Source organism: Corythoichthys intestinalis, chromosome 15 (assembly GCF_030265065.1).
Source record: "Corythoichthys intestinalis isolate RoL2023-P3 chromosome 15, ASM3026506v1, whole genome shotgun sequence".
NCBI lineage: Eukaryota > Metazoa > Chordata > Actinopteri > Syngnathiformes > Syngnathidae > Corythoichthys > Corythoichthys intestinalis.
Window position 1 is genome coordinate 30,573,163 of NC_080409.1, and position 21,756 is coordinate 30,594,918.

The window sequence follows — 21,756 nt, forward strand, 5'->3', positions numbered from 1 at the left end:
TTTGAGAATCCATGTTGAAAGGGTCATCGGAAATGTTTGTCAGAAGTATAAGATCTTAACAGGAACCATACCCATAAACATGATTCTTCCATGTGAAGGTGAAGAAGCCACAATGTTGGATAAGGTCACTTTCTGCTGTGCCCTGATAAGCCATTGCCCAACAGTAGTATAGTACAATTTTCTTTTCGTAGCGTTTGTACAAGCATTTTTTTATACGTTTGTAGATGACTTAAACCTGTTTAATAAAGTATGTCAGTGACAATTTTGAAGTCTTGACTCCTTGCCTCTCTTAGGTACGTAAAACACTAGTGTTGATAATGAAAAGTACTTTTTTTTTTTTTTTTTTTTTTACTAATTACATTCAAACAATTTTGTGGAGATAGGAAATACAATGTTTGCTAACAAAACGAGATGTTTGACAGGTTTACTTTTTTTGGATTTACAATTTTTACTAAAATTCTCAATCAAAACACAGCAGCAGCACAATGGTAAACAGAAAATAGCAATACAAGGAAATATAAAACATGTGCATAAGAAGTAAAATAACCCTAGTTGTAGAATAACGTGTTCAAGTAAATTTGTCCCACTTCACATGATAAGTCCTGCATTGAGAGAATTGCACATCTTTGCATGGCAATGACAACACTGAAACAATATATTGTGCAATATGCATGAATTTGCATGTCATTATGACAGTTCCTCCACCTGTTTTAGTCATGTGATGTTTAAGATGATATTCAAGGTACAATTCAAGTTCAAAGATGTTCAAGTAAGAGCTGTATCATGTTTCTGAGACTAGCAACGAGTGACGACTATGTCGTCGCAGTCCTGCGGTCGAAATGCGAAGATCCTGCACCGAGCCATTCGTTAAATGTCCGTGAGCTTCGAGAGATTTATAGTTTTTAAAATGTAAGCACTGATACCGTAAACGAGGGACTTTTTTATATCCAGCGATGAAGTTGGAGGCAGTAATGTGGCGTCGGAGCTACTCCTGTTCTGGTTTGTTTACATCCGTGATACACTCAAAATGGCGCATGGGGGCGTGTCCGCTAGTTTGGGCACGTGACTGACAAAGACCGATTGAGGAGGATAGACGTTCAATTAATTAGAACTTGGTGTAATAGCTGTGAATGCTCATTTTTTTTAGTACTATTGATAGTTACGACGCCCAGTCCAGTTTGACTACCAGTATTAGCAGCGATCTCCCATTCAAAATTGATTGCACGTATATGGCAGTGAAATGAGTGATCTTAAAAAAATAAAAAGGATAAACTGCTTGAAAAATTAATTTATAATTCCACAATATCTGTATATATTTCACCGGTTAGTAGTTCGCCCCCCAACAAGAACTTTTAAAAGTTTTTAACTCGACCCAGAACAATTGTTCCCCTCCGTTCCTTCTCCAAACTCCCTCAAACAGGAAACACACGTCCTTTAAAAACGACTGACATGTACAACCAGCCAATCACGCGTCGACTCAGCGGCACCTTCAGCCAATCAGCGCAAAGAAGAAAGGTGGGACGTCCTGTAATGTGATGCAAATTACACAGTCGACCTCGCTAAGTCCCACCCTTTTGTGTTTCCCGCACCGTCAATCAAAATAGAAAAAAAAATCGACCCAAATTCTCCGATCAACACTACTACCCCGTCAATGATAAAATGCTCATGTTCTAGTTTTAGCGGCTTTTTTAACGTTTTCGCTCGGGATGTAAACTGTTCGCACAGATAGCGCATTAATGTGCGACTTGGGGGGTGAGTTTGATTGACGGGAGCTGCGTATTTTGAAACCTTTTTTTTTTTTTTTTTTTTTTTTTTTACTCGGCGGCTAACTAGCTTGGCTATGGTGAGCTAGCAGGCTAGCGACGGAGTTGTAAACAGCAGTTCTCCTCGTCCCCGCAAAGTTGACGGGAGTGTCTGCTCGGTGAGGAGAGGGGAAATCGGTTCTGTAGGGGCGAACCGAGAAAGAGTCTCGAGGTGGGGATGCTTTGCGAGGCTTTCGAGGCCCGACGGGAGTTGAAGATTACCGAGTGAAACAAGGGAGAAATGGCGTCCGCGGACGTGGACAGCAGTCAAAGCGACTTTCTGCAGGAAACGCAGGTAAACTCTTGACTTTTCTGCCGTCTTGCATTTCTCCCCTCTCTTGTTGTGTTTGTGGAGCGTCAAAGTTGACACGTTTTGAAATTTTGAAGCTAATGGGGGGTGGAGGAGGGTGAATCGCCGTAGAACACTTCCTGTGTTCCCCCCACTCTCCACAACGGCCACCCACTTTTTACCCCGCTAAAACCCGCCCATAGTGGGTAGGACGCTGGGAGGTTGTCTACTGTTCTACGCGGGGACACTTGCCCGGTCGCCCGGTGCGAGGAATCGGTCGAATGATACAGACGGGAAAATGTCGTTCGGCTACGGCGTCGTCCATAATCAAAAACAGTAGCGTTCATTTCTCGCCCATCCCCCACTCGCCTGGCCTGTCAGCCACCATTATGTGAGCTAGCTGCGGCTCGACAGCCCCCCACCACCACCACCACTATTAAAACATAATCTCCATCGTAATATGACACAAGAAAGTGTTTTTCTCTGACTATTTGGATGACAATACAGTGTTATTGTGGATGGGACCTGTGTCCCACAGTGTCTCGGTTCAAATCTTTCCCAGTGAGTGAAGCCACGTCCCGCTTTCGTGTTTCGACAGCTCTTTTTTTGGCTTCTAAAACTTACTTGTAGTTAAAATAAAATTTATTTTGGCGTAGTTGTAATGTCATTTGGAGCCTTTTAATAGGGATGTCTCGATCACATGTTTTACACCCGAATCTGAGTCACCTGATTTTGAGGATCTGCTGATCCAAAGTAGCTCGGCAATGTGTTAAGAATGGGAAAGAAGAGTGCAAATGAACTAAACTATCCCTACATGATGTATATTTAAGGGAGGTCACTACAGTGGACAAGCTATTCAAAAGTTGACACGAACACGTTATAGGGCTAGTGACTATTCTTTGTCATTTTGAGGGAAAAAAAAAAAACCTCAAATAATATCTATTACATTTTTTTTTCATTATTAATCATTGTTGTAATTCTTTATTGTTTTTATATAATTATAAACCTTTAAACCTGATCCTATTTTGTTCGAATTTGCATGCCTTTGATGTTCCCTTTATATTTCAAAGAAAAAAATGTTCACAATGCTCTGGTCGGGTCTCTTTTTTCATGACACCATAACATCTCCAAACTGTTGTTTTCTTCACTGACCAATTCTAATCAACATTTTGGACCCAAAAAGATGAAAAATCCCAAATTTTGTCGTCACGATTTATTCAACTTGTTAGGATAAACATTAACCAAAAAAATGAGACTGAATAGTTATATTTGATAATTCAACAGAAACAGCAGGTATAGTCATAGGCGTTTATGTCATTTCTACATACTATGGTCAAAACAGGTTATGTGCAGTAGAGCAACAGTGCAAAATAGTAATATATTAGGGCTGTCAAACGATTCAAATTTTTAATCGAGTTAATTACAGCTTAAAAATTAATTACCGTATTGGCCCGAATATAAGACGACCCCGATTATAAGACGACCCCCTCTTTTTCAAGACTCAAGTTTGAAAAAAGACTTTTTGAACACCAAATTAATTTTTATACAGAAACGACCACGGAAAGCTTTTCTCTGACTGTGAGCATTTTTTAGGCGATCTTTTTGAGCTCTACATCTCCGTACATTACACTCTGTGACACCATATTTCACAGCCGCTTTGCAGTTGTTTGAAGACACCGCCTCATTTATCACCATCAACTTGAAGTTTGCGTCATAACTTCTCCTCAGCTGCCGGTGTTCTGCCAAAATGTCCTACATCGGCGAAACGTCCTACATTAGTCGAATTTGACACCTAAATTACTACCGTGTGCTCTAAACTTGTTTTGTTTAGATGCATACAGGAATAACGTACTAAAGAAATGCCTGCAGAAAATACTTAAATGTAGTTATGTCAAATAAGGACGGTTTAAATACGCTACGTGACTAATGTGGTCAACTGCTTCAAAGCTAACACAAAAAAACACAATGGTTAAAAGTATGAGAGGGTAATACATGCAAAAAGTATCTTTGAGGCTGTGAAAAGGTTCTAAATAACTAAATAAAAACAAAAATAGTGAGTACTCGCCGCTTCCAACCGATGTGCGCATGCGTGTGAATGCATATGCAAGCGCCCTGAGCATTGTGTAGGACGTTTCGCCGCGTAGTAAGGAATGGCCAAACACCGGTTAACCTGGCCAATCTTCGACCCACTTTTCTCCAAATTGTCGCGAAGTTTCTCCATTTTCGGTTATCTCTTCTATTACCGGTATTTTCTTCTCTTTTCCTTCTTACCACTTTCTTCTTCGTGTCAGGGGTTCGCTTTGGCCGCCCGAGTCGCGTTCAGCATTCGATTCATTGATGACTGGCGCCATCAAGCGTCGTGAATGGGTATATGTCTAGGCCGCAGTTTTTAAAAAAAATTTTTTTTTAGGCCGCAGTTATAAGACGACCTCCTCTTTTTCAATCTTATTTCAGTGCAAAAAACATCGTCTTATATTCGGGCCAATACGGTAATGGTAATTAATCGCAATTCAAACCATCTATAAAATATGCCATATTTTTCTGTAAATTGTTGTTGGAATGAAAAAATAAGACACAAGACGGATATATACGTTCAACATACATAAGTACTGTATTTGTTTATTATAACAATAAATCAACTAGATGGCATTAACATTACTAACATTCTCTTAAAGCGATCCATGGATAGAAAAACTTGTAGTTCTTAAAAGATAAATGTTAGTACAAGTTATAGAAATTTTATATTAAAACCCCTCTGAATGTTTTCGTTTTATTAAAACTTGTAAAAATTTCAGTCAAAAAATAAACTAGTAGCTCGCCATTGTTGATGTCATTGCACCATGCTCACTCCCCAAACCCATAAAATCATTTGGACCCAAGCGCCAGCAGAGGGCGCCAAACAACAAAAAACAAGTAACAAGCGGACATCACACTGCTGTCATTTTAATCTGAGCGTTAATTGTGTCAAATATTTTAACGTGATTAATTTAAAAAATTAATTACCGCCCGTTAATGCGATTATTTTGACAGCCCTATAATTTACATTCAGTGGTACCTCTACATACAAAGTGAATACGTTCCAGGTCCTTGTTTGTTGTTATAATTCCATCATTTCGTTCCACAGCCCGAAAACCTACACTAAATCCTTAATAAATACTGCTGGTACTAATACAAATGGCAATTACACATAGCAAAGCCAATAAATTATGAATAGAAATCGGAATAATATCACAATAATGATTCCTCTAATAATGTTACAAATCGTGTTTCAGTGTGGCGGACGTTTTTGAGTGCTGTACCTGAACGCACCACGTGGCTGACGTGATAGTGAGATAGAGAATGTGGTAGAGATTTTACTTTTAATGTTTTGTTGCTGGCGTCCAAGGCGGCGGATCGTAGGCGTGTTGTATTGTACAAGTTGATAGAATAAATGATTAGAAACCTGACAAAGCTGGTGATTTCTGTGGCGATGTTACCACAATAATAATTGTCACCTTAACTTAAAAAGACTGGCAAACGGAGGTCGGAGGAGGACCATCGAGATCGTAGACATTCTACGGCCGTATTGTCGAGCCAGTTCACGGATGCGCACACCATGCTCATATTTTTCTATCATTTTCATCTTCATTTCACTGGAAAGTGTCACCTTTTTCACCACCTGCACTAACCTTGGAAACCGTGTTTTCTCTCACAAGAAAATCCGCCGTGCGTCCGTCTTCAGGCAAAACAAGTAAACTGCGGCGCTGTCATAAAGCATCGTATTTCGAGCATGTCGTCAGATGTTGAAACAAATGGCGAGTCAAATTTTATGTCTGATATCGACGCGATCGTGTGTCAAGGTACCACTGTGGGTATATAGTATATCATATATTTATACTCAAAAAGGTTTTGGAGAATAGCTCTTTATGAGGTTAGGTATGGAAACAATCACCTTATCAAAAGTATATACATATCAAGCTTATCGAACACACACATCAGTAGACACATTGAAAAGATTGATAGTGGGGGAAAAATCTACCATAACCTTGAAAAAAAAGTCTTTTAAAGTTCAGTTCAATTTTTTTCAGGTATGCCACTTAGTTTCCTCTTGAACAGCACACAGAGCTACGTCACACGCTATGTCACTGAGTCCACTTTTCTGCCATTTGTGTACTGCTGTCAGCCTGTCACTCTTCTAACTCGCCGACTTATACGAAGAAAATGACAAATCTTGCAGAAACTCTTCCTCGAATTGATGAATGAATGCATTAGCTTGTCCTAGTATTAGTATTATTAGTATTAGTAATATTATTAGTGTTTAGTATTCGATTCATTCAGCATGTTTCAAAGTCGCTCGCACAATCCGAATGTCCGTCGCTTGCTACCTCGCCTCCCTCTCCTTTGGTGGCGCCTCGCGCTGTAATTTATTAAAAATGTTCACATTACGTCCATCCTTCATGACCTCACAATGGTTCCTGGGATATGTAGATTTTCATGGTACTTTCGGTTTTGAAAAAGGACAAGAAATGATGGAAATATGGATGTATCCACATGGTCCATGCATTGTTTTATTGTTTATGAGGGCAATAAAACTACAAAAGTCGAATGACATTATCTCCCATTTTACTTGGTCGATTGACTTCAAGTAAAAACGTGTGTGGGCTTCAACTTCCGCACTTTCAAATGAAACCAACCAGCGGCAGCTGGGTGACGTAATTACAGCGTGACGAGGCTTCAAAGATGATGTGCGTGCTCATTCTAGTCATTAATGGCAATGGACGTCCAATTAATTTAAACTAGGAGGACTAGCTGTGAAAAATTGTGTGAATGCTCATCTTTCCGTGCCATTGGTGGCCCTTGATCTCAAATTTGTTTTGACTGAGATGCGATCATTCGCTGCCAGCCTCTCCCAGTCAAAATGGATTCGACGTCCATCATTGTCAGTGGCAGCCAGTGAGTTAAATGGGTGCCTTATAATGTGTTAAAAGGAGATGATGATCTTGCACTTGCTAATCTGCTGTGTGACTCCTCTGTCCCCTCACTTCCACCTCCCCAGACGACTGATATGTCTGCTATTCAGCTGTCGGGATCAGACCGCTGGGAAGTGTTAACACCCGTCTCGGCCGCCAAGGATGACACCAACGGCGGGATTGTCGCGTCCAACGGGCAGTACGTCCTTCCCCTTGGAGGTCTTCCCAGCCAGCCCATCTATGTCACAGCACCTGGTGGGGAGGCGACAGCCAATGGCGTGTCTGGTATTCAGTATCAGGTAAGATAAAGTTGTCTCTGCCTGAAACTAGGAGTTTAATTTAAAGGTCGGCCGATAAATTGACTTTTTTCAAGTTTGGTTATGTACATATAATATTGTTATACAGCCGATACAATAGAATAACTTATGGCAATATATGGACTTTTTTCAAGATTGGTCAATATCAGCCTGATATATAGCTACTACAATAGCAGAATTTTATGCGGGTCATTAAAAAGCATTAAAGGTCATTAAATGGATTTTGTCAAAATTCGGGCTTTAAAAAGCATTAAACTCGATGTTTGAGGCAATTAAAATTATGTTAACTTGACGGTAAAAACATTATACCATCTAATAATGTTGTCTGATATTATCGGGTAGCCGAGATAAGACATCCTAAGATGATTACGGGATAAGAGTGCCGATACTATTGGCTAGCTGATAATATCGGCCGATAAACACATTTTAAAATGATATCGGATAATATTGACATTGCTTTTTCATTATCGTTTTTGGGCCACTAAGCATGTTGCCTTCAAAGTCAATGTCTTCTGCCTTTGAACAAGAGCTGGTCACAGCTTAGTGCAGCAGTTATGCTTATTGACCATTAGATGTCTCCAAACTAAGGTGCTTGGGATTTGGTATGTGAGCAGTCCATTTGCATTCATTTTGAAAGAAATTACTTGAACAACAAGTGATTGAAAAAAAAATGAATTACAAACTCCTCACATACCTCATTCACTGTACTGAAGCTGTTTTTTTAGCCAGAAGCACTCTGTGAGCCCAATGTGATATGGCAGTGCCTTATTGGCACTTTGCACTTGTTCCCCAAAACTTATGTTTTGTACTATTTTGATTTCAACAATAAAATATAGTGGTGCAATATAGGCACTTTTTCAATAACTTTAGTTGAAGTCGTTCTCTTATTTTTCCCAGAATGCTTTTTGGAAAACGTTGAAGTTGTTACATTTATCATTATTAAAGTATCCAGTGGGAACAACAATACAAATAACCATAATATTTTCAGTTCAGTTCAATTTGTTCACACATTAAGTCCACGACTGCATATGTTATTATCAGTTTGATATTGGTATCGGATTTTTTGAGTTGGACAATATCAGGATATCGGTTATAGGTTAAAAAGTCTATTGGGCAACTTAACTTACAATTTTTGTGTGTGAAACTATCTACAATTGGGCTTGGGTATTAAATTAGTTTAAAGTAGCATTGAAAAGCATTAAATGACATTTGCTGATACTTGTAAAAAACCCTGAATAGGATAACATACGTACAACATAACAGTTATGTATACATATGATGGTTGTATCGCCATTTTGTGAGATAATCATGTATCGAAAATTCTATCGGGAGGTCCACAGAGGTTCCCAACCCTGTTGCATAGCAAATGATTGGTAGGTCTCAAAGATAGTGTCAGTTTATCGAGTCCTCATTTGAGGGAAGGAAAAAGAAATGCATTTTAAAAAAAGAAACTCACCATCATCTTCAAATTTTTACCTCAGCAAGGTTAAAATACGAGAAATACAGAGATTTAATGATGCATGGAAATGCAACACACTGGTCAGCATGGTCATCTTTTAGATATGCTGCATTCAAATGTACAGATGGGTGTTGAATTTGGGAGCCAACAGCTCCGTTTTAGCATACTATTCCGTTTCAGGTCATCCCTCAGATCCAAAATGCGGACGGGACGCTAACAAGCTTTCAGACGCAAGGCCTGGATGACAGCGCGGGGCCGATTCAGCTCCTGCAAGACGGCGGACAAAGCGGACAAGCCGGCGGCATCGGAATTAGCTGCGCGGCGGCGGGGACCACCGACCTCCTGACGCAGGCGGGTCAAGTGCAGTCCATCCAGGGCCTCCCGCTGGCCGGGGGCTCGGCATACCCGGTGGGGCTGCCCGGCAACATCACCTTCGTGCCCATCAACAGCGTGGACCTAGAGTCGCTTGGTCTGACGGCGGCGCAGACGGTGCCCATCGCCACCGGTGTGACGCCGGAGGGCCAGCTCATCATGAGCGGCCAGACCCTAGAAAGCGCCGGGCAGGGTGCCAAACTGACGGCGGGGGCTGACGGCAACCAGGAGCTGTACGCGCCCTCCTCCGACGCCCCCTCGCAGCTCCCTGCCACCATCGACGGGACGGGCGTGCTGACCCAAGCCACGGCCGTGTCCGCCGGCGTGGCCGACCCCTCGTCCTCGGCGGAGAACTTTAATTCCCACCTGCAGCAGATCCAGGTCAGTCCGGGGGAGGGTCCTGGTTTATGTAATGACTAGAGTTGCCACAAATGATCATTTGGATAGTTGACGAATCACCATTTTCTTTGTGATAAGTCGACTAATTGACATAGATATAAATTATGTTATTGATATTTTACTAATTGCTTTTCAGCAACAAAGCAAGTGTTGCAAATATCTCTTTTGCTTTTATCGAGGATTACAGAACTCAGAGAATATTTAGATTTTTTTTTTAAGGTTCTATTTTTTTAATTTAAAAAAATAAAAATAAACCAACAAATTGCTACCAAAATCTTCCACCATAATGGTGTATCTGTTAACTAACGCTATGGCTGCCATTGAGGGCGCTCAACCCCTAACCTGTTCATACTGGGAGGGGCGAAAGAACGTTAATTCGAAACCACAGCATTCACAGTAGGCCTGAACGATATATCGTTTAAACATCGCCATCGCGATGTGCGTGTGCGCGATAGTCCCATCGCAAGCACGTGCGATAGTTTTTCTTTTTTTTGATCCACATACGCCTTGCTTTCTGGTCTTGTGCACAGCCTCAGACCCTCCCTCTCCCAGCCTTTTGATCCTCTCAGTGAGTGAGGCAGGCACAACGATGGCTTTGATCTGGCCAAAGAAGCAGACTTCACACGGCATCTGTCAATCATCGTTTAACTTGTTAAACAGTTGCAAGGAAGCCGCGCTGGAATGAATGTGTGTACTGTGGGGACATTGGAGACATTTAAATGCCAGAAGTGATCATGAGGAGTTTGACATTTCTACATGTCACTTCAGCGGTCACAGCTAAAATAGATAAACAGAAGCATTTAATAAAGCCAAGCATTTATCTGCTACAGTACTTGATTCTTGTTCAAAAATGATTTGGTTGGACAGTTATGTTTAAAACCTATCATAATTATGACATTTCAAGTGCTTAAAACCATTTATTTATATACATTTTTTAAAACACTTTGGGGGGAAAAGTGAGAAAAAAACATGTCATATATGTATCTCTTTCCAATGCTAAATCTGAATAAATACATTGGGCACAAAAACCACAAACACACACACACACAAAAAAAAAAAAAAAATGGGGGGGTGCGCTACTTCGCGGTTTTTCACTTATTGCGGCGGGTTCTGGTCCCCATTAACCGCGAAAAACATGGGATGACCGTACACTGTGGTGATGGTAAGTCATCTAAAGTCTTTCCAAACAGCTATTTAAGTCATCTTGTGAACATTTCTTGAAAAAAATATATATACATTTTTTTAAAAATATCGCAATATAATATCGCAATATATCGCAAACCCCCCAAAAATCGCAGCAATAGTTTTTTCCAATATCGTGCAGGCCTAATTCAGTCACTCTTTCGGATTTTTAGGGCATTTACAGGTCACTTTCTGTTCATTTTAGGGCATTTACATGTCACTTCTTGATGCATATGAGTCACTGCCTATTCATTCCCGGGTCACTCCCTGTTCTGTTACCCAAAATCAACAGAAAGTTACTGATAAAATGCCCCAAAATCAACAGAAAGGGACTGAAAATTAACAGGTCATGACCTGAAATGGCCCAAATTTAGCTCATTGTGTCGCACTGGCAGCCACTAAGGTCCATGGAAGTAGGAAGGGTTCATTTGCTGCCTCCCTCCCAGTTAAAATGAATGGACGTCTACTAGAGATAAACTTCCAGCAAAAGGATGAAGATGGCTTGTTTTTCTCTGTATTGTTTTGTAGAATATCATAGAATGATTTCCTGACTTTTGTATCGCCCTATTTTGAGATCGTTATTGTGAGCTTTGTATCGGAAATTGTATCGCATCGTGAGTAGGGATGGGAATTGATAAGATGTTTACTATTCCGATAACATTATCGATGTAACGAGTCGATTCTTTATCGATTCCCTTATCGATTGTAATTTGGACTAATGGACTGTATGAGGTTCTGGGTTCAATATGTTTTATGGTTCATTCACCTCGGCGTGTCGGTTAGAACACAAGGAGCGGAGAGTGGAGTTGGTCTTTGGCACTTTTTATCCAACATGGCAACAGGCACAAATGTATACAGGCAATGTCACTTGATATGACAATCACTCAATGAGCAGATGAGAGCATGCGTGGAAAGATGTTGATGTATTTGTATGAGTGTGGAAGAAGACTGGAATGTGTGGGTATATGTGGAATGTGTGGGTATATGTGTGGTTCCGAAAGAAAAAAAAAATACATCATATTAGTGCTGATGCAATAAACAATGCAAATTGACTGTAAAGCTGTCAATAACACACATGGTGGTGCATCAATAATCGATTTATAATCGAATCGGAGCCTCTGAATCATAATCGAATCTTTAGGTGCCCAAAGATTCCCAACTCTAGTTCCCACCCCTCGTTGCTGCTTGGTCTGGCTTGTGCAGCTTCCCATGTCTGAAGCATCTAGGACGATACTTTATAGTGCCAGGGGAACTGTTTGCCCTTGCTGCGGTGACTGCTCTGGAGAGGACCATTTCGGCTAATGCGACCAGGCGACTGCTTTCGGGCCCTGTTTAGAAGCATGGGTTTCCCTGGTGGGCCCCGGGGCCCATTGACTTCCCCCATGATTTTTTTTACTGCACAATTTCAAAAGTTATGGATCTGTTTGAGTCTTGATAATTGATTTTTGAATACTCTTTGACGAAATTTAATCCTGTAATAAGTGTGAAAAATATGAAGCTTGTATCTCGTATTCAATGATATTTTCATAATTTGCCGCAGACCAATTGAGGCTGGGCTGAAGTTTGGAGAACCCTGCTATAACTCATTAGCTCATTATTTGATCCCTGCTAGCCCTTCCTAGTTCAAGAAGATTGAACTTCTATTACTGTCAATGGTAGCCAATGAGCTAAGACTCTCAAAGAAGAGTATTTGGATGTTTTTTTTTTTGTTTTTTTGTTTTTTGTGGTCAACATATTCTTTAAACAATTGATCACCTATCGAAATAGTTGATACATTAGTTTTCGATTAATCGTGGCTAGGGATGGAATCAAAATCCAATTCCGAACCAGTTCCTAGTGTTTCAAGGCCTCGACTTCACAATGAAAAAGCCTTAACGATCCCTTTAACGATTCCTAAAGACGCATATTGCGTCGTGACGTGTCTTTTTGTCCAGACGCATCCAACTAGCATGGCGCCAAGACCCACTCGCTCCAAAGTTTGGCTACACTTCACCAGGAAAGAGGGTGAAAATGAAAGTTTACGATGGTTTTTGCAGCCATACACATAACAATGACAGCATGTAGGTTCAAACGCTCGAAAGTGTGTCTTCGCTTCACGAGGAAAGATTACAACAAAGCGACTTGCAGTCATTGCAAGGTGGAGATAACTGTATTGGGATGGAATACGACTGTACTGTCCTCACCGAGACGCTAAGGCTCAGTCCTGGCTATACTGCTAGCTAAACTCCCAAATGACGATGCAGAAGACGTTGGTATAATTTGCTGACTTTTTACAACCATCAGTTGAAGATTGAAACTAAAAATAGAAATGAAACAAATCAATTTCGTCCCCAATAACAATCAGGTTTGCATCAACGTAAATCAGTGATGATTAGCTGCTAATACAGTATAACAAACGGTTAGCATGCGTTCGCTAGCATTAGCACATTGTTCAAACCACCACACAACTGATTTAAGTGTCCGATCGCGAGTGGAAACACAACAACAACACAAAAGATGATACATACAGGCGTTGCCTCAGTAGATATTTTACAAACATTAACAAACAACATAGGCTCATGGCAGTTTCCCTCTCTCACTCACTCGCTTGGGTGCGGCACTTAGCGTGTAAGCGTGCTCTTCTTCACGTGAGCGTGTTCTTCTTCACGTGAGGAAGCGCATGGGCGCCCCTACTTGAGCGTGAAAGCACCATAAAAACTAAAAGGCATGCATTTCAATATAATGGTAAATAACGCACTTTAAAACGGGGGTCCCCAAACTACGTCCTGCGGGCCGGATACGGCCCCCTGAACAGTGCCGGAGAGCATTTTGAATTTTTTTTTTTTTTTTCAATAGTGTTATTTATTTCCTGGCCTTTTTCTGTGAAGAACTCAGAGAGGGTTATTTGGTTATTATCTATTTAATTAATAGTGTTATTTTTATTTATTATTATTATATTATATTATTATTTTTATTTTATTTACTTTTCTTCCGGGAAGAATCCAGAAAGGGTTATTTGATTGTGGCTTTCTCAAAAACAATATTTTTTTACATTTAGGCACTCCTGCAATCGTCACACTTTTTCTGTTACAAACTGACCCCGGCCCCTCATCAGAGAAGGGAAAAGTTATGTGGCCCTCACCAGGGCCGGCCCAGGCCATTTGGGGGCCCTAAGCAAAATAATGCCAAGTGGACCATATTTTTGTAAAAATGTATTAAAATTGTAACTTTATGTGCATCTTTCTTGATTCTTGATCTCATAACTATGTACACGACATTGCCAAGCATTACCTTGAATTGTACATTTGGGGAAGTCATCATCTTGTGAAGAGGACGGCACTCCACCTCCAATTCCAAGATACATCTCAATAGCTCCTTTAAACCATCCATAGTAATTGTATTATTACCTTGATGCTGTTATTTCTTTTCTTTTCCTATTTTCTTCTTCTTTCGTTTCTCTGCTCCAGAAGGATAAATTATCTTCGACATATTCTTGCATCTATTTTCCAAGCAAGTTTGAGCACCAATCATGGCAAAGCCGGTTTAACGTCACTCCCCAGGTTGCCAGATTGTAATGACAAGAAAATGGATGTTTGCATAGATAAACGGCAATGCGATCCACATTATTCACGATGCTCTATTAACTATGTACAAAATGAGGTTGCCAGATTGGGGGCCCCCTAGTGGTGGCCCAAAGCAGCTGCATAGTCTGCGTATAGGCTGGGCCGGCCTTGGCCCTCACAGGAAAAAGTTTGGGAACCCCTGTTTTAACACATATTGCCAAAGGCAGAACAACGACCTATATGCCAATATATACCAATATTTTTTATTTCTATTAGAAAAATGTTTCAGTAAAATGTTACACATTCTTGTGCATTTGCCACTTATTGCCACAGTTAACATTGAGGCTTTGGGCCTCTTTTGACCTCGTTGTGAGTTTGTAAGGGTGTGACTTCCGATTAAACAAACTCGATGCCAATCAAAACGTTTGTTCTTCTTTTCCCCCAAATTAGAATCGATAAGAGAATCGATAAAGAATCGAATCATTAAGCAATATCGATAATGGCATCGGAATCATAAAAATCCTATCAATTTCCATCCTTAATTGGGGCAATGGTTGTCTGAAGGTTGTCAAAAGGTACATTCATTTGTATATTTGTCAAATCAAAATAAGCGCCATCGTCTGACTGCCGTTGTCTAGGTGCCGTCTTCGAGTGCCGCCACCCTCTCCCAGCCCATCCTTCAGCTGTCAGGCGACGCTCAGGCCCCGGTGACTGTGGGCCAGGACCTGAACACGGCACCGGCTGGCCAGACGCTTCAGAGCGTCCAGCTGGTCAACCCGGGAACTTTCCTCATCCAGGCCCAGACGGTTAGTCCCACTGGGCAGATCCAGTGGCAGACCTTTCAGGTGGGCACCTGTGACGGGGACGCCGGCGAGCAGAAAGATGTAAGAAGGGGATGTTTAAGCGTGTGCTGTGTTTTTAGGTTCAGGGGGTTCAGTCACTTCAGGGGCTCCAGCTGCCTCAGGGGCAGGGCCAGCCGCAGCAGCTGACATTGGCACCTGTGCAGACTCTCCCGCTGGCCCAGGCGGGCCAGGTCAGCCTGCCCAACCTCCAGACGGTGACCGTCAACTCGCTGACGCAAAGCGGGGTTCAGTTCACGCAGCAGGCCGACAACACCAGCAGCCCCGCTGGTATGACGAGTTTTTTTTCGCAGCCCTTTTAGTTTTTATCTTAGCTTTTTGGGGTTGAAAAAACGTATTCGTAGAGATGTCAAAATGTGACTGAAATGTCTTACTTGAGATCCTCTGGAATGAGACTGTGTTGGCTCGGTGCAGCTCCGGTTACAGTGGAACAGCCTCCACAACATTTACTTCCTACCTTTAGATCTCTCTTCTTGCTCCCTTTGAGCAGTTAAAAACTGTGCCACCAGGTTGTCTTTTCAGCAGGCAAGCGCAACCAAAGGGTGTGTTGATTGACCAGTCCGAGAAAGGGGTTTCAAAATGATGCCTTCGATTAGCATCGGCAAACACATATGAAAGTGACACAACACCAAAACAGTGAAAATGAATGAATGAACCTTCATTTGTCCTCGTCCAGTCTAAATAAGTTGGATATCTAGCATCGTCAATGGCAGCCAATGAATGAAACTAACGCCGTCTCCCTTTCCGCCTCCGCAGGCATCCATATCAAGGAAGAGCCCGAGTCTGAAGATTGGCACCTTAGCGGCGACTCGACTCTGAACCCCAGCGACCTGAACAACCTGCGCGTGCACATGACGACCGCCGACGACGACGCGGACGGTGGCGGCGGCGAGGGCAAGAGACTGCGGAGGGTGGCCTGCACCTGCCCCAACTGTAAAGAGTCCGGAGGAAGGTCGGCCGTAATGTCGTCGTCTCCCGGGTAGAATGAGTCGAGTGTAAACGCGTCCCCTTCTTCCCCCACCCTCAGAGGTTCCGGGCTGGGCAAGAAGAAGCTGCACATCTGCCACATCGTGGGCTGCGGCAAAGTGTACGGCAAGACGTCGCACCTGCGCGCCCACCTGCGCTGGCACAGTGGCGAGCGGCCGTTCGTTTGCAACTGGATGTACTGTGGCAAGAGGTTCACCAGGAGCGACGAGCTGCAGAGACACAGGAGGACGCACACAGGTAAATATTTGTCGGGTGGCTTTGGACTCTACTAGTAGTCGTGACTACCATTAATTAGTGAATTGATTGTAATTGGTGTTGTACCGACACCAGTTTTTGGCTCCGAAACTGCCAGCATAAAAAAAATCTTAAATGTTATTATTATGTGAATTAGAATCATATTTTGAGACGATTTGACGATATACAACAATTTGGCAAAGCGCAGATGACGAGAAATTAGTCTATGAATCTGCCTTTTAGCCCCGACATTATCGCGCTCTAGTGTCCCCAGCTGGAGGAGGATGTCGGCAGCGTCACGATTTCATCTGATTTAGAATTCAGCTAATTGAGGAGGAAATACCGTAATTTACCGAATATAATGCGCACCCCAAATTTACTTGTAAAATCTGGGGGAAATTATTGTACCCGTTTATAACGCGCACCCTAATTTTAGCACCAATAAATACAAGAATACAAGAAAACAGAGCTCGTGTACAGATACAGAGATGTCATTTTACTGACTGGTGAAACACAGCACAAGCATAGCACATTGGTAGTTCAAAACATTACCGTAAACTGACAATATTTACGGTAATAATATGATTTGGCAACTTCTCCAACTTACCAGAATCTAGGAGAAAACAAAACAGATGTGACTTTTCTTTTAAAGGCTGCTGTATAACTTGCTCGTTTCCTCATGATGAATAAATGTTTCTTCCATGGATTGATACGGTAAAATGAAAGTGAGAACGTAAGTCGGAAATCCGTGAGAGGTCATCGCTGTCAACACGACAGTAACAAAAGGAACTATTGTTATTTGGGTTTGAGTTTCCCGAGGGACCGATATAGTTGACGGACACAGGAAGTGTGTGTCCTTACATTTGTTATGGTCCGAATTGTGGAGCTGCAATAAACGTCGACTCAAATGAGTTCAAGAAACTAAATTCTGTGCTTTATGAAGAGTGAAAAAAGCAGAATTTAACACAGACGAAATCATTCGGCCGATTAGAGTGATGTATTACCGAAACAAAATGGTGACGTCACGTACCGTAATGGTCGGCAACGGGTCGCCGCATACGTTTCTTCAACACAACATGGCCGTGTCAATGAAAAAAAATCGGTTTATATATATATATATATATATATATATGTATATATGTAATACATATATATTTCTGTCTCCATCCATGTACCCGTTTATAATGCGCACCATGAGTTTACAAGTTGATTTTGGGGAAAAAAAGTGCGCGTTATATTCGGGAAATTACGGTAGATGACGATCAGCACCTCCAAATCCGAGACCATGGTCCTCAGTCGGAAAAGGGTGGAGTGCCCTCTCCGGGTCGGGGAAGAGATCCTGCCCCAAGTGGAGGAGTTCAAGTATCTTGGGGTCTTGTTCACGAGTGACGGTAGGAGGGAGCGGGAGATCGACAGGCGAATCGGTGCGGCGTCTGCAGTAATGCGGACTCTGCACCGGTCCGTAGTGGTGAAGAAGGAGCTGAGCCAAAAGGCAAAGCTCTCGATTTACCGGTCGATCTACGTTCCTACCCTCACCTATGGTCACGAGCTTTGGGTCGTGACCGAAAGAACAAGATCCCGGATACAAGCGGCCGAAATGAGTTTCCTCCGAAGGGTGTCCGGGCTCTCCCTTAGAGATAGGGTGAGAAGCTCGGTCATCCGGGAGGGACTCGGCGTCGAGCCGCTACTCCTCCGCGTAGAGAGGAGCCAGCTGAGGTGGCTCGGGCATCTGGTTTGGATGCCTCCCGGACGCCTCCCTATGTCTCTCGGCTGGCCTGGGAACGCCTTGGGATCCCGCCGGAGGAGCTGGTTGAAGTGGCTGGGGAGAGGGAAGTCTGGGCTTCCCTGTTAAAGCTGCTGCCCCCGCGACACGACCCCGGAACAAGCGGAAGATAATGGATGGATGGATGGATGGAGGAGGAATTATTCAGAACGAGGAAAATTCGACAAAGAGAGCAGCAAAATGTCATTGTTTCGATCTCTCTACTCCAATATTTTTACAGGATATTCTTTTTATCTAAGTACAGTGGGGAGAACAAGTATTTGATACACTGCCAATTTTGCTGGTTTTCCCAGTTGCAAGCCATGTAGAGGTCTGTAATTTGTATCATAAATTGTCTTCAACTGTGAGGGACAGAATCTAATACAAAAATCCAGAAAATCACATTGTATAATTTTTAAATAATAATAAATATGTATTTAACTGCATGAAATAAGTATTTGATACATTACCAACTAGTAAATATTTCGGCTCTCAGTTCTTTTTTAAGAACCCCTCCTGTTCTCCACTCATTACCGGAAGTAACTGCACCTGTTTGAACTTGTTACCTGTATAAAAGACACCTGTTCACATGCTCAAACAAACAAACAAACTCCAACCTCTCCACAATGGCCAAGACCAAAGAGCTGTGTCAGGACATCAGGGATAAAATAATAGACCTGCACAAGGCTGGGATGGGCTACAGGAAAATAAGCAAGCAGCTTGGTGAGAAGGTAACAACTGCTGGAGTGATTATTAGAAAATGGAAGAAGTTCAAGTTGACGGTCAATCTCCCTCGTTCTGGGGCTCCATGCAGGATCTCACCTCGTGGGGCATCACTGATCATGAGGAAGGTGAGGGATCAGCCCAGAACTACACGGCAGGACCTGGTCAATGACCTGAAGAGAGCTGGAACCACAGTCTCTAAGAAAACCATCGGAAACACATTACGCCGTCATGGATTAAAATCCTACAGCGCACGCAAGGTCCCGCTGCTGAAGCCAGTGCATGTCCAGACATGTCTGAAGTTTGCCACTGACCATCTGGATGATCCAGAGGAGCAATGGGAGAAGGTCATGTGGTCGGATGAGACCAAAATGGAACTTTTTGGTCTAAACTCGGCTCGTCGTGTTTGGAGGAAAAAGAAGGATGAGTACAACCCCAAGAACACCATCCCAACCATGAAAAATGGAGGAGGAAACATCATTTTTTAGGGCTGCTTCTCAGCCAAGGGTACAGGACGACTGCACCGTATTGAGGGGAGGATGTATCGCCAGATCGTGGCTGACAACCTCCTTCCTTCAGTGAGAGCCCCGAAGATGGGTCGTGGCTGGGTCTTCCAGCATGACAACGACCCAAAGCACACAGCCAAGGCAATTAAAGAGTGGCTCCGTTAGAAGCATCTTAAGGCCCTGGAGTGGCCTAGCCAGTCACCAGATCTGAACCCGATAGAAAATCTATGGAGGGAGCTGAAAGTCTGTGTTGCCCGGCAGCAGCCCCGAAACCTGAAGGCTCTGGAGAAGATCTGCAAGGAGGAGTGGGCCAAAATCCCTGCTGCAGTGTGTGCAAACCTTGTCAAGGACTACAGGAAACGTTTGGTATCTATAATAGCAGACAAAGGTTTCTGTACCAAATATTAAGTTTGATTTTTGTGATGTGTCAAATACTTATTCCATGCAATTAAATGCAAATTATTATTTAAAAATCATACACCGTGATTTTCTGGTTTTTGTATTAGATTCCGTCCCTCACAGTTGAAGAGAACTTATGATACAAATTACAGACCTCTACATGCTTTGCAAGTGGGAAAACCAGCAAAATCGGCAGTGTATCAAATACTTGTTCTCCCCACTGTACATGTGTCCACCATTTAATTGCGAAAAACATCAATGATTAGTCGAGTATGGCAATCTAACATGAACTCTGTCTGTCTCCGCGCCAGGTGAGAAGAAGTTTGTGTGCGGCGAGTGCTCCAAGCGCTTCATGCGCAGCGACCACCTGGCCAAGCACATAAAGACTCACCAGAACAAAAAGGGCGGCGCGCCCGTCACCTCCTCGTCGTCGCCCTTGCCCGCCGACACCCTCATCACGGCCGACGGCACCACGCTCATCCTGCAGTCGACCGCCGCCCGCAACCTGGTGGCCAATCAGGAGATCCCGCTGCAGCTGGTCACCGTGGCGCCTGGCGAGGTCATCGAATGATTGAGAGAGACTGGCCTCTTCTCTTGGCTCCTTTCTTTTTTTATATATATATATGAATATAAATATATATGACAAATATATATATTTTAATTAAGAGTTATCCAGACTTTGTTTTTGCAGTCTTTTTATAGACCGACGGAAGCATTCAAAATGGTTGCTATGTACACACGCACGCACACACGTTATACACAATGAAATGCCTTATTTTGTATCATAGTCGTGTATAAAATGCTGGAGGTGCATGTTTTGTTTTGTTTTAAATTTTATTACAAACATCCATCATGGAAAGGTTCCCCAATTTGGGAAGTGCGCTTATAGTACGAATGTCACAGTTGTTAGCAGACACCCAATGCAAAAGCTCACATATTTTTCCTTTTTTTTCCCCCCCACCAATTTTTTTTTTTTTTTTTTTTAATAAAGTCATGCACTAAAATGCCAGTTTCACCGGGAATAGCTTTGTCACAAAACCAAACTTCACGCCGTTTTCTAAATTTGTGGTCATTCTGGAATGCTAGGCTGATATGCTAATACTAAATGAGCTTCCCAAAAATGTGTTTGGAGCGTCAGGACAGAATGTTTGCCTTTTTTTTTTTTTTTTTCCTTCAACTGCAAATTTGTGCTTTCCCCTCCCCCTTTTTTTCGTTTGTTTCCCTTTGTCGATTAAGCCAACAAAAAACATGCATCTCCAAACAGTTTTTGGAGTGAAAGGAAGTCACAAAATGCTGAGTTGCGTGTTTTTTGTTGTACAGTGACTATTTCCTGTTGGAAAATTCCTGTTTGTCTGTTCAAAATCACGGCGGCAAACATTCCAGTCCGGTCATGACGCTGGATTCCGTTTTTGCAATAACTACGTGTGCTCGGAGCTTCGAGAAAAACAAGAATTTGCGCAATTTTTTTTTTTTTTTTTAAAAGTCATTTTATGTATAATCCTCATGCTTGTCCCCATGTTTGTAGCATTCATTTACATGTGTATTATGCTCTTGTTTATAGAAGCCATCACTTAGTCAACGCAGTTTATTTCAGTGTATCAAAAACCTTATTTTAAAATGATTTTTTTTTTAAAGAGTTGGTGTAAAAAATGAATGTTTAACGTTTTTTTGGTAAAGCAATTTTTCAAATGGATCACAATAAAGTCTGAAACCTTTCGTGTCGGTGTGGATGATACTTGTAAAAGTTTATTAGCCGATAATGGCGGTTTGCTGAGGTGTTGTCTTGGGCTGCAGCTATCGATTATTTTAGTAGTCGATTAATCGATGAACTAGTTATTTCGAGTAATTGGATAAGGAACATAAAAGGTGAGCTGAACCTCAAACAGTATAAAAAAAATTAGGATCTAAGTACAACCCCAAAAAAATTTGCTTACGTAGCAAACGTCCGCTAGCTTTAATGTTAGAAAAATCTTA

The 21,756-nt window shown here is 42.2% G+C and overlaps 1 protein-coding gene across 1 annotated transcript; it reads left to right on the forward strand.

Moving 5' to 3' along the window:
- Positions 1–1,572: 1,572 nt before the first annotated feature.
- LOC130931456 (transcription factor Sp3-like) lies at positions 1,573–21,498 on the forward strand. The gene is made up of 8 exons (XM_057860271.1): positions 1,573–2,097; positions 7,127–7,339; positions 8,997–9,569; positions 14,950–15,156; positions 15,234–15,441; positions 15,928–16,123; positions 16,199–16,395; positions 20,094–21,498. The coding sequence occupies exons 1-8, from the start codon at positions 2,044–2,046 to the stop codon at positions 20,351–20,353; spliced, it is 1,908 nt and encodes a 635-aa protein (XP_057716254.1). The 5' UTR covers positions 1,573–2,043; the 3' UTR covers positions 20,354–21,498.
- Positions 21,499–21,756: the final 258 nt, after the last annotated feature.